The 16492-nt window shown below is 43.5% G+C and overlaps 1 protein-coding gene across 1 annotated transcript in view; it reads right to left on the bottom strand.

Moving 5' to 3' along the window:
• Positions 1-3716: 3716 nt before the first annotated feature.
• Positions 3717-16492, bottom strand: part of LOC124616225 (lachesin-like) — a 47856-nt gene continuing 35080 nt past the window's right edge. The window contains exon 6 of the mRNA XM_047144528.1: positions 3717-4208. Coding sequence (XP_047000484.1) covers positions 4051-4208 — 158 coding nt within the window. The 3' untranslated portion in view covers positions 3717-4050. The remainder of the gene's footprint in view (positions 4209-16492) is intronic.

Below are 16492 nucleotides of genomic sequence, written 5' to 3'. Positions count from 1 at the left end.
ACATGTGTGTGTGTGTGTGTGTGTGTGTGTGTGTGTGTGTGTGTGTGTGTGTGTGTGTGTGTGTGTGGTAAGAAGTATTCGGACACATGGGTGAAAATGACTTACAAGTTCGTAGCGTCTTCCATCGGTAATGCTGGAATTCTACATGGTGTTGTTCCAACCTTATCCTTAGTGACATCTTTCACTCTCGCAGGCATACGTTCAATCAGCTTCTGGGAGGTATCTTGGGGAATGGTAGCTCAATCTTCACAGAGTGCTGCTGTGAGGAGAAGTGTCGATGGCGGTCAGTGAGGCCTCGCACGAAGTCGGCGTTCCAAAACATCTCAAAGGTTTTCTATAAGATTCAGGTCAGAACTTTGTGCAGGCTAGTCCATTACCGGGATGTTATTGTCGTGTAACAACTCCACTACAGGCTGTGCATTATGAACAGGTGCTCGATTGTGTTGAAAGCTGCAATCACCAGCCCCGAATTGCTCTTCAACACTGGGGAGTAAGAAGGTGCTTGAAACATCGATGTAGGCCTGTGATGCGATAGTCAAGGGGTGCAGGCCCCCTCCATGAAAAACACAACACCGTAACATCACAGCCTCCATGTTTTACTATTGGCACTACACGCGCTGGTAAATGACGTTCACTGGGCATTCGCCATACCCACACCCTGCCATCAGACCGCCTCGTTGTGTACCGTGATTCGTCACTCCACACAACGTTTTGCCACTGTTCAATCATCCAGTGTCTACGTTCCTTACACCACGTGAGCCGTCGTTTGGCATTTACCGGCGATATGTGTTGCTTGTGAGCAGCCGCTCGACCATGAAATCCTACTTTTCTCACCTCCCGCCTAACTGTCACAGTACTTGCAGTGGATCCTGACGCAGTTTGGAATTCCTGTGTAATGGTCTGGCTAGATGTCTGCCTATTACACATTACAATCCTCTTCAACTGTCGGCGGTCTCTCTCAGTCAACAAACGAGGACGGCCTGTACGCTTTTGTACAGTACGTGTGTCTTCAGGATGCCACTTCACTATCACCTCGGAAAAAGTGGACTAGGGATGTTTAGGAGTGTGGAAAACTCGCGTACAAACGTATGACACAAGTGACACCCAATTACCTGACCACGTTCGAAGTGCGTGAGTTTCTCGGAGCGCCCAATTCTGCTCTCTCACAATGTCTAATGACTACTGAGGTCGTTGATATGGAGTACCAGGCAGTAAGTGGCAGCAAAAAGCGCCTAATATGAAAACGTGTATTTTAGTACGTGTGTGTGTGTGTGTGTGTGTGTGTGTGTGTGTGTGTGTTTGCGCGTGTATGTGTGTGTTTTGGATTATAGTTCCATCTTGGGCCCAGTGCATAGGTTTTAGTTATTCACTATACTTTTATGAAATGCCAATAGTGGGTACTCAGTTACGTATAATGTTCAATCACTCGGGAAAGTTTGAGATGTACATATTAAAGTCTGGCTAACCGAACCTGGATGAAATGTTGAAATTTTTATCGTATTAATACTCAATTATGTTTCAGACAAATCTTAACAGTAGTAGAGTATTTTATCCATTCTCAGCAACTGTATCATATATGGAGAAATAATAGGCAACCAGTAGCATAGGAAATTTAATTTCGTTCCTGTTTACGGGCGCTTAGTGCCCCTGTTCATGAGGTTATACCTCTCGTATTATTTGCGAGCGTCAACAATAAGATGCATAGTGCAAAATCCATTTAATGGATTCGGTATTGTAGTGCGTATTGGTCCTGTATACTTTTCAGGGCCATGGTATTTTGCACTATGTACCTTATTGTTCACATTCGCAAATCGTTTAATAGGTACAACCTTCTGAAGAAGGGTACTTTGTGACCTAACCGGGTAAAGTTATTGAATTTCCTTGATGCAACTGGTAGCTTACTACTTCATTATATGACTGTAGTATGTTGAAAGGCACATTGCACACATCTCCCGTGCTGTGGTAGGTATAAATTGTAACTTGGGTTGCCTGTTAAACTAAATAGTACAGCGTAGTCTACCTACACAGAAAGTTTTCTATGATGTATGTAGCAGTATTATGTTAAAAACCTTTCTACAGATGTGGCTGGCTCTATGCTAAGTATAAAATACAATATAGCTTTTACATTATACCAAGTAAGCGTGCATGGTCTATTCATGTGGTTTCCGCTTCTACAACAGGACTGGGGGAGATATGCATCTGCATCATTATTTGAAACAAACAAAATGCAGGATTGTTTCCTCAGCGTACATAGCGAAGTTCACCACTGGTGATTTCGCTGCTGAGCCACACTGCAGTGCCTCAACTTAACTAATCTCGTGGGTTGCTATACTGCCATTGCCATCACAACTGGCTGCTAAGAAGCATATGCGAATGCCTAAACTGTAGTAGAGACAGGCTTTGAAAATACATAGCAGACGCTTGATCTTACTGCTAAAATTTGTTATCCCGATGTTTCCCACCAGACAGGTGATCACTTGTCTGGTACACAAGTGAGATTGAGAGTTGTTCGGACATCCGAATACGCAGTTCGGAGCCTGGATTCTCATCTATTCGTCAACGGTATTACATTGTTTTACATTGCTACGAAGATCGAACTATTATCGTTGACAAATACATTTTCAGCTGTTAGATCAGCAGCGAAACAAAGCAGTCTGCGTGTGGTCTGCACGAACTTAAAGGCCAGAGTTGGACCCTCTCAGACTCTCTGTGTTGACTGTATGCAGCACGAGTGCGTCTCTGAGGCGTGATTGCCTGCTTGCTTTACATGTTTGCACCACACGGAGCCTTCTGGTTGCGAGCACTCCCTTATAAAGGGTAGAAACAGATGGCTTTGGTAGCTATGCCACTACGCTATCTTTTGGCGGACGACTTTGAAACCATTATCAGTATATTTACTATCCCCCTCGTGGCGTATGCTGCCATCGGGTCACAATCGACGTCGATATTGCAATTGTACAAAATATTTTAATCAGCATTGTACATGTGACACAGCCAATGTTTCATTCACATACTATTCGAAACGCTATATCTACATGCAGCAGTCGATCCTGGATATCTGATAATGGATGAATTACAGTACGCGTCATAAGAGCAATAAAATCATTCCTTTCCTGATGAGTGACTCTTACCATTGTGACACAGATCAGCCTGAATGCAGAACTGCTGATAGTTATATGTCTGAGAAGATCGAAACTGATGTGATAACTGAAACAAGCCAAGATATATTGGGGGAAATGTAGAAGCTGGAGGATGACGAGGAAGAGGTAAAGAGTGGTGATAAACTGCTCGGAGAAAGAGACGTAAAACCGGAAAGTAAAATAACAAAGTTAAGGAAGCTAAACCAATGATCAATATCGATATTCGGTAGCGTTAAACAAACTTCTTGCGTTCCTTCTCAAAGTTACGATGAAGAGAAGGTGAGTCTTCTTGAGGATTGTTCAGTATATAAATCTAAATATTTGAAGGTACAATCTTGTAATTGCTCCTCTATAATTTTACACGAAATCTGCTTATAATTCAGAAGTTTCGATGGAACAAATCGATCAGAATGAGCAAACACATCTATGACAGGTACATCGTAGAACTTTAATGGGTGTACGAGTAAGCAAGCAATAACTGCACGTACGGAAACTTATTTTACAAACATGGTGTGTAACGACACTCTGCTGGCAAAATATTTTATTTAACTATACAATTTACAGAAAGTAGACCATCTGACATGTGACAAAATATCACTTACTGTATATTATAATACAGTCCTGTACTCAGTGCAGCATACAATTAGTTTTGGGCGCTGTCGATGGGTAAATTACCATTATACAAATACCTCCAGGCCCCAAACAGCAAATATTCTCTGTACGTCCATACACTGTCATCACATCTGAAGTCTCATCACTGGTCACCTGCACAGATACAAGTGGCACGAGACGTGTAATCAGTACTGGTGAATTGGCTTGACGCTGACGGCGCACAGTAGCTGTTGTGTCATGGGCGGCCGCCCTGCTGTCACAGCAGGGGACCACGGCGCACGCAGAGCAGACAGCGGCGTCAGCTGCTCGCAGGCTGGACGGTGCAGGCAGGGGCCAGCACCAGCGAGGACCTCAAGCAGAGCAGCACCAGCAGCGCCGCCACCACCAGCCCGGGGGCGGCGGCCGGGGGCGGGCACGCGCTGCGGCTGTCGTGCTGCATCGCCGCCGGCTTCTCGCCTGCAACATGCGTGGGCGTCGCAACTGAAGTCGCCGGCGAGTGGCTAGGGCACTTCCTATTATGTTCACGAGTAAACAGTTGGTAATCCTCTGTGTGGGATCCTTACCAGGTGGGATTGACGGAGGACATCGAAAGGGTGCAAAAAAGGGCAGCTCGTTTTGTATTATCACGTAATAGGGGAGAGAGTGTGGCAGATATGATACGCGAGTTGGGATAGACGTCATTAAAGCAAAGACGTTTTTCGTCGCGGCGAGATCTATTTACGAAATTTAACTCAGCAACTTTCTCTTCCGAATGCGAAAATATTTTGTTGAGCGCAACCTACATACGTAGGAATGATCATCAAAATAAAATAAGAGAAATTAGAGCTCGAGCAGAAAGGTTTAGGTGTCAGCGCTCTGTTCGGGAGTGGAATGGTAGAGAGATAGTATGATTGTGGTTCGATGAACCCTTTGCCAAGCACTTAAATGTAAATTGCAGAGTAATCATGTAGATGTAGAACTCCCTGGCGCAGTGATACACTGTCCAGTATGTAGAATGAGGAGCAGCAAACAGTCTTGGTTGCGAAGTTGAAATTGTCATTGTTGTCGTTGTTGTTATTGTGGTCATCAGTCCGGAGACTGGACTACCGCAACACTTGACGCTACTCTAACCTCTGCATGCCTCTTCATCCGAATTCTCCACGATTTTAGCCGTTCGCCCCTCAACATTTCCCTCTAGTGCTAAATTGGTGATCTTTTGATGACTCAGAAAGTGTCCTGTCAACCTATCCCTTCTTTTAAACAGTTAATACCATAAATTTCAATTTTCTTCGTTCTATTCAGTATCTCCTCGTTAGTTACGTGATCAACGCGTCTAATCTTCAGCATTGTTCTGTAGCAGCACATTTCAATAGCTTCTATTCTCTGTCTGTCGTCCGTATTTCACTTCCACACTCCGACAAATACTTTCAGAAAAGCCTTCCACACACATAAATCTATAGTCGATGTTAACAAATTTCTCTGCTTCCGAAATGCATTTCATGCCATTGTCAGTCTACATTTTATATCCTCCGTACTTCGGCCATCATTAGTTACTTTTCCGCCCAAATAGTAAAGTTCATTTACTGCTTTAAATGTCTCGTTTGCTAATCTAATTCCCTTGTCGTCAACTACTTTAATTCGACTACATTCCATTATCATTGTTTTTTGTTGATGTTCACCTTATGTCCTCCTTTCCAGGCGCTGTCCATTCCTTTCACCTGTTCTTCCAAGTCCTTTTCTGTCTCCGATAGAGTTAAATTGTCATCAGCGAACATTAGAAAAAATGTTCAAATGTATGTGAAATCTTATGGGACTGAACTGCTAAGGTCATCAGTCCCTAATCTTACACACTACTTAACCTAAATTATCCTAAGGACAAACACACACACCCATGCCCGAGGAAGGACTCGAACCTCCGCCGGGAGCAGCCGCACAGCAATCATTAGAGTTTTATATGTCCTCCCTGGACTGTAATCCGTACTCCAGATTTTACTTTTGGGTTCTATCATGTCTTATTCAAAGTACAGATCGAATAATATCTGTAATAGGTTACAACCCTGCCTTACTCAGTTCTCAGCCACTGTTTTCCTTTCATCCCCCTTCACTACTATAACGTCCTTGTGGTTGCTGTACAAATTGTAATTAAGCTCTCGTTCCATCTGTTTTATCCTTCCTACCTTCATAATTTAGAAAATAGTATTCGAATCAACCCTGTCAAAATCTTTCTATAAGTGTACAAATGCTATTAACGTATGTTTGCAATGCCTTAACCTCACGTGTTCCTACATTTCTCCGGAAAGAAAACTGATCTCCACGTGGTCGGTCTCTACCTCTCAGTATTTATTACATTGATAGTTCGGTAATTTTAACACCTGTCAGCACCTGCCTTCTTGGGAAATGCAGCTATTCTGTTCTCCTTGTTATTCTGTTCTCCTTGAAGTCTGAAGGTAAGTCCCCTAACTCATGTGTTACTCTTTATTTATTCACCAAAGACACGCATTTCTCTTAATTCAAGCCCTCTTCAGTACAATACCGTCGAATTATAAAGGCTTGACCGTACCTTGTGATAGGATGAAATCAGGAAAATTGGTATCTGGCCCTACCGACATATGTTGATAAGCAAGTTATAGGTATGGATGATAAAAGAACCTCAAAAATAAGACACCCTCATCATGTGCAGGAGAAATAGTAGAGGAAAATATATCCTATCTCATTTATTGAAATAAACTGAATGAACTTTTAGAAAGCAAAAACTGAAACCGGTCATTTTCGTTTAAGTTATAGTATACAGAGTAAAGGAGGGAATAACGGAAAAGATGCGTAGTACACTGGCGTAACAGAAGTCACCGGATACCTCCTTTTGCCTGGCGTAGTGCAGTAACTCGACGTGGCATGGACTCTTTGGAAGTCACCTGAAGAAGTATTGAGCCCTGCTGCCTCGCTGACCGATAATTGGCAAAGTGTTGCCAGCGCACGTGTTTGTGCAGGATCTGACCTCTCAGTTACGTTCCGCAAACGTTAGACGGGATTCATATAGGGGGATGAGTATCGCCAAATCTTCTCTCGAATTGTGCAGAATGTTCTTCAAACCAACAAAGAAGAACCGCGACCCAATCACACAGTGCACCACCACCCATAAAAATTCATCGTTGTTTCGGGACTGCTGCTAATGGTCTCCCAGTAGCCGAAAATAATCATTTCCAGTCTCTAATTTGTTCACTTGGACTAAAGGACCCAGTCTATTCCATGTAAACGCAGCCCAAACCATTATGGAGCCGCCGTCAGGGTATACAGTGCCTTGTTCATATCTTGGGCCCAAGGGCTTCGTGGGATCTGCGCCAGACTAGACCCCTACCATCAGCTCTTACTATCCGAATTTGGAACTCACCTGACCAGACCAGGGTTTTCCAGTCATCTAGGGTCCTACTAATATGGTCACGATCCAAGTAGAGGCGCTACAGGCGATGACGTGCTGTTACCTAAAGCACTCCTACTAGTCGTCAGCACCATAGCCTATTAACTTCAGATTTCGCCGTATTATCCTAACACATACGTTCGTCGTACGTCACGCTTTGATTTCTGTGGATATTTCACGCAGTGTTGCTTCTCTGTTGCGCTGAGAACCCTAAACAAACACCGCTTTCTCCGTCGTTAAATGAAGGACACAGGCCACAGCGTTGTCCGTGGTGAGAGCTAATGCCTGAAATATGGTACTTTCGGCACAGTTATGACACTGTGGACCTCGGAATATTGAATTCCCAACTATTTCCGAAATGGAATGCCCCATACGTCTACCTCCTACTACCAATCCGCGTTCAAAGACTAAATTGTAGTCGTGAGGCCATAAATACACAGGAAATCTTTTGACAAGACTCCTCTGAGTACAAATGACAGCTCCATCAAAGCACTTCTCTTTCATTGCATGCGGTAACGGTCATCCGCATACGTGCCTACCGCTATCCCATGACATTTGTCACCTCAGTGCAACTATCTTTCGGAACAAGCAATGAGAAAACGAGGCAGAACAGACCTGTAATGCTTTAATCGTCTTTCTACATTCTGCTACCACACGCACAATACTGTACGCTGAGGCACACTACACCTGCGGCAAGTATGTATTCACCACGGTAGATGGAGTTAGTTAACCACGAGTTATGAAGCGCTTTTTTTGAGAATATTAATCAGGAAATTTTATGAATAACTAACCCCTCTGTTGAAGCAGAAAGTCGGGAAAACGTACTTTGTTTGCAGCATACGTTTTCTCAATAAAAATGTGTCAAATCTTAAATAAAAACAGAAGACAGTACTAGGTGCAAATGGCCACATAAATTAGAAACTGGATCAAGGGTCAAATGGTAGCGCCGATGAAAATAGTAAAATGTTGGACAAAGTCATGCTGAAAAAGAACTACTACGTCATAAATCAATGAAGTTAATTAACAGTAATTTCAACGTCGTAACCATGACAGTTTTGTGTATTGAAGTTAATAAACAAGAATTTCAGCATCGCAACCACGACTGTCTTCTCCTCCCCTCCAAATCACCTTGAAACATTGCGAGTTTCCAATCATAACGGTGTGCGTAGTGAAAGTTTTGTGTTTCCCAGTGCCATGACAGGGATATGTCACGTTTCGAAAGAGCGCGCTTTTATGGCCATTGAAAACACTGAACGGCTATTAAAAAGGGGAAAAAGGAGGAGGGAAGGAAGGAGAAGAAATGCTGAAATGATCTGTGGATTGCCTTCACTGAATGAAATATACCCGTTCGTTCTCGACACAAGGGGGCTCTACTGCGAGTTTGTGAAACATTATCCATATGTTTATATATTTCGGTGGCTTCTCTATACAGGGTGTTACAAAAAGGTACGGCCAGACTTTCAGGAAACATTCCTCACACACAAATAAAGAAAAGATGTGATGTGCACATGTGTCCGGAAACGCTTAATTTCCATGTTAGAGCTCATTTTAGTTTCGTCAGTATGTACTGTACTTCCTCGTTTCACCGCCAGTTGGCCCAATTGAAGGAAGGTAATGTTGACTTCGATGCGTGTGTTGACATGCGACTCATTGCTCTACAGTACAAGCATCAAGCACATCAGTACGTAGCATCAACAGGTTAGTGTTCATCACGAACGTGGTTTTGCAGTCAGTGCAATGTTTACAAATGCGGAGTTGGCATATGCCCATTTGCTGTATCGATTAGCACGGGGCATAACCAGGGCACGGAGCGTTTGTATCGAGTCAGATTTCCAGAAGGAAGGTGTCCCGACAGGAAGACGTTCGAAGCAATTGATCGGCGTCTTAGGGAGCACGGAACATTCCAGCCTATGACTCGCGACTGGGGAAGACCTAGAACGACGAGGACACCTGCAATGGACGAGGCAATTCTTCGTGCAGTTGACGAAAACCCTAATGTCAGCGTCAGAGAAGTTGCTGCTGTACAAGGTAGCGTTGACCACGTCACTGTATGGAGAGTTCTACGGGAGAACCAGTTGTTTCCGTACCATGTACAGCGTGTGCAGGTACTATCAGCAGCTGATTGGCCTCCGCGGGTACACTTCTGCGAATGGTTCATCCAACAATGTGTAAATCCTCATTTCAGTGCAAATGTTCTCTTTACGGATGAGGCTTCATTCCAACGTGATCAAATTGTAAATTTTCACAATCATCATGTGTGGGCTGACGAGAATCCGCACGCAATTGTGAAATCACGTCATCAACACAGATTTTCTGTGAACGTTTGGGCAGGCATTGTTGGTGATGTCTTGATTGGCCCCCATGTTCTTCCACCTACGCTCAATGGAGCACGTTATCATGATTTCATACGGGATACTCTATCTGTGCTGCTAGAACATGTGCCTTTACAAGTACGACACAACATGTGGTTCATGCACGATGGAGCTCCTGCACATTTCAGACGGAGTGTTCGTACGCTTCTGAACAACAGATTCGGTGACCGGTGGATTGGTAGAGGCGGACCAATTCCATGGCCTCCGCGCTCTCCTGACCTCAACCCTCTTGACTTTCATTTATGGGGGCATTTGAAAGCTCTTGTCTACGCAACCCCGGTACCAAATGTAAAGACTCTTCGTGCTCGTATTGTGGACGGCTGTGATACAATACGCCATTCTCCAGGGCTGCATCAGCGCATCAGGGAGTCCATGCGACGGAGGGTGGATGCATGTATCCTCGCTAACGGAGGACATTTTGAACATTTCCTGTAACTTAGTGTTTCAAGTCACTGTGCTACGTTCTGTTGCTGTGTTTTTCCATTCCATGATTAATGTGATTTGAAGAGAAGAAATAAAATGAGCTCTAACATGGAAAGTAAGCGTTTCCGGACACATGTCAACATAACATAATTTCTTTTTTTGCGTATGAGGAATGTTTCCTGAAAGTTTGGCCGTACCTTTTTGTAACACCCTGTATAGCTGTGGATAATAGTTCGTCATAGTACATAAAACTTCAGTTTCCGAAAATTTCACTATCTGATCACCCAACGGAAGAGCATGTTCCGCTAGTGCTTAGTTGTCTGTTTTCCCTAGTCGTCAAAGACTTCTATGTTCCTTCAACCGTGTATTCACACTTCTGTTTGTAGCTCCAATGTCGACCCTACCACATGTACACGGAATCGTGCATACACCACTTACAGAGTGGTACGTTTATCCTTGGCCTATTTTCTTAATTGGTCTTAAAATAGGTCGAACGTTATGTTTCCTTAAAATCTTGCCGATTTGATCCGTTACTTTTTTGACGAAGGGTAGAGAAACGGTGTTCTTCGATCGCTGTGTCCTATCTTTGTCCTTAGTCATCCTGTTATTCGGTCGCAAAACTCTATTTATTTCCTTACTAGAGTACACATTCTTCTCAAAAGCCTGCTTTAGATGTTTTAACTCGGCATCGAGGTATTCCGGCGCACTAATCCTTTTAGGTCTGTCCACTAGACTTTTAATTACACTTCTTTGCTGTTGTGGATGATGACTGGAATCGTTATGCAAATATCTGTCGGTATTTGTAACCTTCCGAAAGAATTTATGCTTCAAGTGGCCATCAGTCTCTCTCTCAGGAGCGCCTCAAGAAGATGTCCAATGTAGCTTTGGACGAAACGTCAGGGATAGAAGAATTCCATGGACCACGGCCATACAACCCGGAAAAATTCTCAGCAGCTGGAACATCCGTTCGTGAAAGCCTTCAGTGTATGATACGTCAGTCACATGTAAGCACAAATGGGGATAAAATCTTAAAACTTTTTGATTCGTTCTTGTGAAAATTAAAATATATGTTAATCAGTAGCAGAGAAAAAGTACAATGAGTGTTTGTTTGTCTAATCATTGTTTTCTGTGATAACGATGAATGAAGAGCTTTCTAATTACAGAGCAAATAAGAAACACTTTTTATCGATTTGAAATTTCATAAAAGCCAAAATAGTTGCCCTTTCAACACAGTTTCATTTTTTTTCTCATATAGCGTAGGGATAGAATTAAGATATAGCGAGATGTCACCAGTTTTCCAATTAAAAGAAGCAAAGTTGACAAGAACGGCGCAAGTGTTTCGTGTAAGATTTTGAGATGTGGCTGAAGATTCCTCACGTAAAAAAATAACAAAGGTTAACACCAAAAACCTAGTTTTGTCCAGTGTCCTCTCAGTGTGAACAAAAATTTTGTTTCATGGATCCGTTTTATCAAATAACAAAAGAACTAAGCAATGTTTAGCAATGATTAATTTCTCTTAATCAAGTTCTGGCTTACTGCAATTCCGGAACTACACACAACTTACGACGATTTATTTTGCTTGGAGTTTGAAACTGAGCGTTGGGATACTTCTTCTCGGGACACGCAATCAATGAGATCTCGATTTAAACTTACTCTTGGTTAAAATACTCTTTCTTCGTACATCAAATTTAAATATAGCAAATGGTCAAGGGCGCATGAGAAAAGAGGTGATGTGAGGATTACGAAATTTGGATGAGGTCGCAAACGTGGGTGGGAGATGAGATTCAAATTTCCCACCCGGTGCCAGAAGCATTAGTTGTATACCTGCTATTTCCTGGGACCTGATGCCTCAGTTATGGAACTGGTGTTCCCTGAGTGTTCTCCAAATGAAGTTTTTGATAAGGAACCTATGTTTATAAATGTATTGTTTGGACATAAAGTAAGTTTGAAGATCGTATTACTTTGAAATCTCTCTCCGGAGGTGACAAGAAGGTTCCGTAGGCAGTCACTATTGCAATTCTGTCATCACATACCATTTCCATACGACTGCAGCAATAGCTGCGAGAAACTGGTACGTTAGTAACTTGGAGAGAGCACTGAGGCACTCCACGGTCGTTCTGTACTCTCGACCTTGAGGAGGACGTCGTTCGCAAAGTGGAAGAGTACCCGACAATGAGTACTTGAAACATTCTAAAGCAGTGGGCTCCAGCAGGGCATACAGGCCGGAGCTCATTGTCTCCGCTGCGCACATATCGTAAAGATTGGAAAGTGATCCGATCTCAAAGTTATTTTCGGTCCAAACATCATGTTTCAGCACATATGTGCCTCAGCAAAACTTCGTCTACCAAGTCCGCGTTACAACCCGAAGAAGCACATATTAAGAATTGTGAAACATCTTGTATGCAACCTCATTAGCCACTAACAGCGACGAACAGCTTACGAAATTATCCACCGGGGACAGAAAATTTGATGTCTACGAATTTAAATTGCCAAAAGAGGGATATTTCACTTTTTATCGAGATATAATAGTCTAAGACATAGCTGCGAAACTTAGTTACGGGCAGGAGGGTAGCATCAAGTTACAGACGCAACTTGAAGTCTGAGCATATTTCCGCTGTCGAGAGGCGATAGGAATGTCAGTACGGAGCTGACACGCCCACCACGCTTTACTTACACGTCTGCGAGACACAGTTAAGGCTCATGGCCCAGTGTTTAATGAGCAGGAAGACTTTTCACGCTGACCTCGCATGGTTGCAGGTAATCAATCCTCAGTTGCGGGTGAAGGCTTGTGCGTTTGTCTATTAGCGTACTCACTGTGCCTTCCGTCTTCAAAACAGTGTATCTAGAGACTGGTGTCAAAAAATGTTTGCTGATGACATTTTCTTTGCACTCTGCTAAACAACAGATGACTTTATTCAGGCAACTAATGAAATTTCCCGTATCCCCTATAAACAGTAGGCCCTTAGATTTTGACTTATGGACCACAATAAAAGAGGAAGTGTATTATTACGTATTGTTGCAAGCCATGTAACCCGCACGCAACCTGGCATGAATTCCAATCGTCGTGCACAATGGACACTTTTTTGTGAGCTAAATCTGTCATGGTTCGTACTGAAAAGTGGAGCTTTGATTTAATTTTTTAAATAATGATTGTGATCAGAACGTACGGTTGTAGGTGCAAAAATATAGACACATAAAAAAATGTTTTGCATCACCCAAGTTCCCAGATCTCTTCAAGGCAGATGTTGACACTGAATATTGTTTCACAGACACAGTCCCATTGACTGTTCAGATATATCACTAACCCCGCCCAAAGATGTAAACAAAAATGCATAAGCAGCGCCTATTAGACCGAGGGAATCCGACAGCCGATTAGTTACAGTCATTCCACCAGGAAGCAGTACACGGCTCGTGTTGTCTGTAGTTCAATCATGCCTAGACTGTCAATACCGCGGGTCGATCGCGTCCGCATTGTTACTCTGTGCCAGGAAGAGCTCCTCACAAGGGAAGTGTCCAGGCGTCTCGGAGTGAACGAGAGCGACGTTGCATGGACATGGAGGAATTACAGAGAGACAGGAACTATGACATGCCTCGCTCAGGCCGCCCACGGGCTATTAATGCATTGGATGACCACTGCCTACGGATATAGCTCGGAGGAACCCTGACAGCAAGGCCGCCATCTTGAATAACGCTTTTCTTGCAGTCACAGGACGTCGTGTTACGACTCAAACTGTGCGGAATGGGCTGAATGATGCGGAGCTTCACTCCCGACGTCCATGGCGACGTCCATCTTGGCAACCATTACTCCATGCAGCGCGGTACCGATGGGCCCACCAACACGACGAATGGACCGCTCAGGATTGGCATCAAGTTCTATTCACCGATGAGTGTCGCATATTCTGTGAACCAGACAATCGTCGGAGACGTGTTTTGAGGCAACATGGTCAGGCTTAACGCCTAAGACACACTGTCCAGCGAGGGCAGCAAGGTGGAGTTTTCCTACTGGCACTGCGTGAGGCCGGCGTACGTTGCTGGTGGCCATGGAAGGCGCCGTAACGGCTGTACGATACGTGAATGCCATCCTCAGAACGATAGTGAAACCATACTGGCAGCATATTGGCGAATCATTTGTCTACTATGACGACAATTCGCGCCCCCATCGTGCACATATTGTGAATGACTTCCTTCAGGATAACGACATCGCTCGACTCGAGTGGCCAGCATGTTCTCCAGACATGAACCCCGTCGATCACGCCTGAGATACACTGAAAAGGGCTGTTTATGGACGACGTGACCTGACAACCACTCTGAGTGATCTACGCCGAATCGCAGTTGAGGAGTGGGACAATCTGGACCAACAGTTCCTTGATGAACTTGTGGATAGTACACCACGACGAATACAGACATGGATCAATGCAAGAGAACGTGCTACTGAGTATTAGAGGTACCGGTGTGTACAGCAGTCTGGACCGCCACCTCTGAAGGTCTCGCTGTATGGTGGTACAACATTCAATGAGTGGTTTTCATGAGCATTTTAAAGGGCGGAAATGATGTTTATGTTGATCTGTAAACTTTCTGTACAGGTTCCGGAACTTTCGGAACCGAGGTGGTGCTAGACTTTTTTTTGATGTGCGTATATCCACAACAAGTCGTTCATTCTTCTATTAGCCATTATGTGGTTCACTATGTGACAGTGCGTAACTGTATCCAATTACCTCCAGCAGTGAAATTTATAGGCGACAAATTTGATCGCCTTTACTGTCACACATGGATGGGTAAGAAGCGTGCGGGTTCTCATGATCCTTGCTTTCTACGAACTTCGGCAGGTCAGTAGATACTGTAACTTGGCAAAGTGAGGTGAGTGTCTAGTTCTAAGGTTAACTACGTGGTGGTTTGTGTTCTCGTGTCAAAGGAAAATGCGTTTTCGAGTAGTCAGTTTAGATGCCTATTTTCACATTTGTAAAGCTACATTAATTCTGTCTTGTGACAGGATAAAATTACGAAAAAGACGTCACAATACACTTAAAAAACGAATGCAAACACATGAACACATAGACACAATCACATAAGTAGTGATTAATTTGAGATAAATGTAGCATTGCAAGGACAGCGCCCTGTCACCACTCCAAACTTAATACTTCAGCATGACAAGTGACTGGCATATCGACCGATCTTGTACTGGCCCTTGACGTCATTCTCGTTCGAACCTGCAATATGAGTTTAATGAAACACTAGCAGATCTTGGGTTTCAGACTTACAAGAAACTCCATCATTGAGGTAGTATAACACTCTTCACGGTCCACTGTACATGAATCTACAGTGAAAGCCCCGATTTACGAAAATCTGCTTTGCTGAAGCTAACTCTCAGTTGGAAAAAAGTGTTGTTGCCAGGGACTGTTGTTGAATATAGCAGCAGCTGACTGACGGACCACAGCGCAACACACCACTCGACAGCTTAATGTTAGAAAGCAACTGCCAGTGAGAAAATCTAACATCCAGACCCACCATACCTCTTCATTGTGTGGTTGACAAGCCCCACACGTGTACCTTTGCTCTCCACACGTTACAGGGTTCAGAAATTAAAATGGGTGGAACAACACTAACATTGTTATTTCAAAGTATGATTACAGTATCACAGTACAACCTGTTATATTCCTATTGCTTGAAACTTATCTAGGCAATTTATGTTGCTTGTGTAAGGGACGTGGTAGAGGTCAGTGGGGGAGAGAAATTCTATCCTTCCTAATAGGCGAACGATCATCTTCATGTATAACTGGGGGAGTTTTGTAGTTTAGGCGTGTCTCCATTGAACTTACATTTGTCATAATTTTGATAGCTGAAGCTTTGTTAATATTCGTTAATTTATACCAGTTCTCAGCTACGCCAAATTTAGAGCACTTATTTCACACGATCACATTTATAATTTATTTAATTCCATGTTCCCTTTAAATTATAAATTTTCTGTCTTCTTTTCTTGAATTTCTAGTTATCTACATCTACGCCATACTCCATAAACTACCAATAAAGTGTGGCAGAGGGTACTTTCGGTACCACTATCTTAACCCTCCAACCCTGTTCCGCTCGGGAATAGCGCGTGGGAAAAATGATTGTTGGTAAGCCTCTGTATTGGCTCTAATTTCTCCGATTTTCTCCTCGTGGTCAAGATGTATGTGGGGGGAAGTAACATGTTGTCCAAATCCTCTTGAAAAGTGCTGCCCAGAAATTTCAATAGTAAATCTCTTCGTGATGCACAACGCCTCTCTTGTAACGTCTGCCAACTATACGATCCCGTGACGAAACGCGCCGCTCTTCCTTGGATCTTCTTTATCTCCTCTATCAGTCCCACCTGATAGGGATGCCAGATACATGAACAATACTCAAGAATTTGGCGAACAAGCGCCTTATGAGGCACTTCTTTCGTGGATGAGTTAGGTTTCCTTAAGATTCTTTCTATGAATCTGAGTCTCATGTCTGCTTTTCCCTCTGTCTGTTCCATGTGGTCATTCCACTTAATATGACTGAATAGTTACGCCTGGATATTTCACGGCAGA

Source organism: Schistocerca americana, chromosome 5 (assembly GCF_021461395.2).
Source record: "Schistocerca americana isolate TAMUIC-IGC-003095 chromosome 5, iqSchAmer2.1, whole genome shotgun sequence".
Taxonomy (NCBI): domain Eukaryota; kingdom Metazoa; phylum Arthropoda; class Insecta; order Orthoptera; family Acrididae; genus Schistocerca; species Schistocerca americana.
Note: the sequence above shows the minus strand (reverse complement) of the source record. Positions and strands in the feature narration are given on the sequence as shown.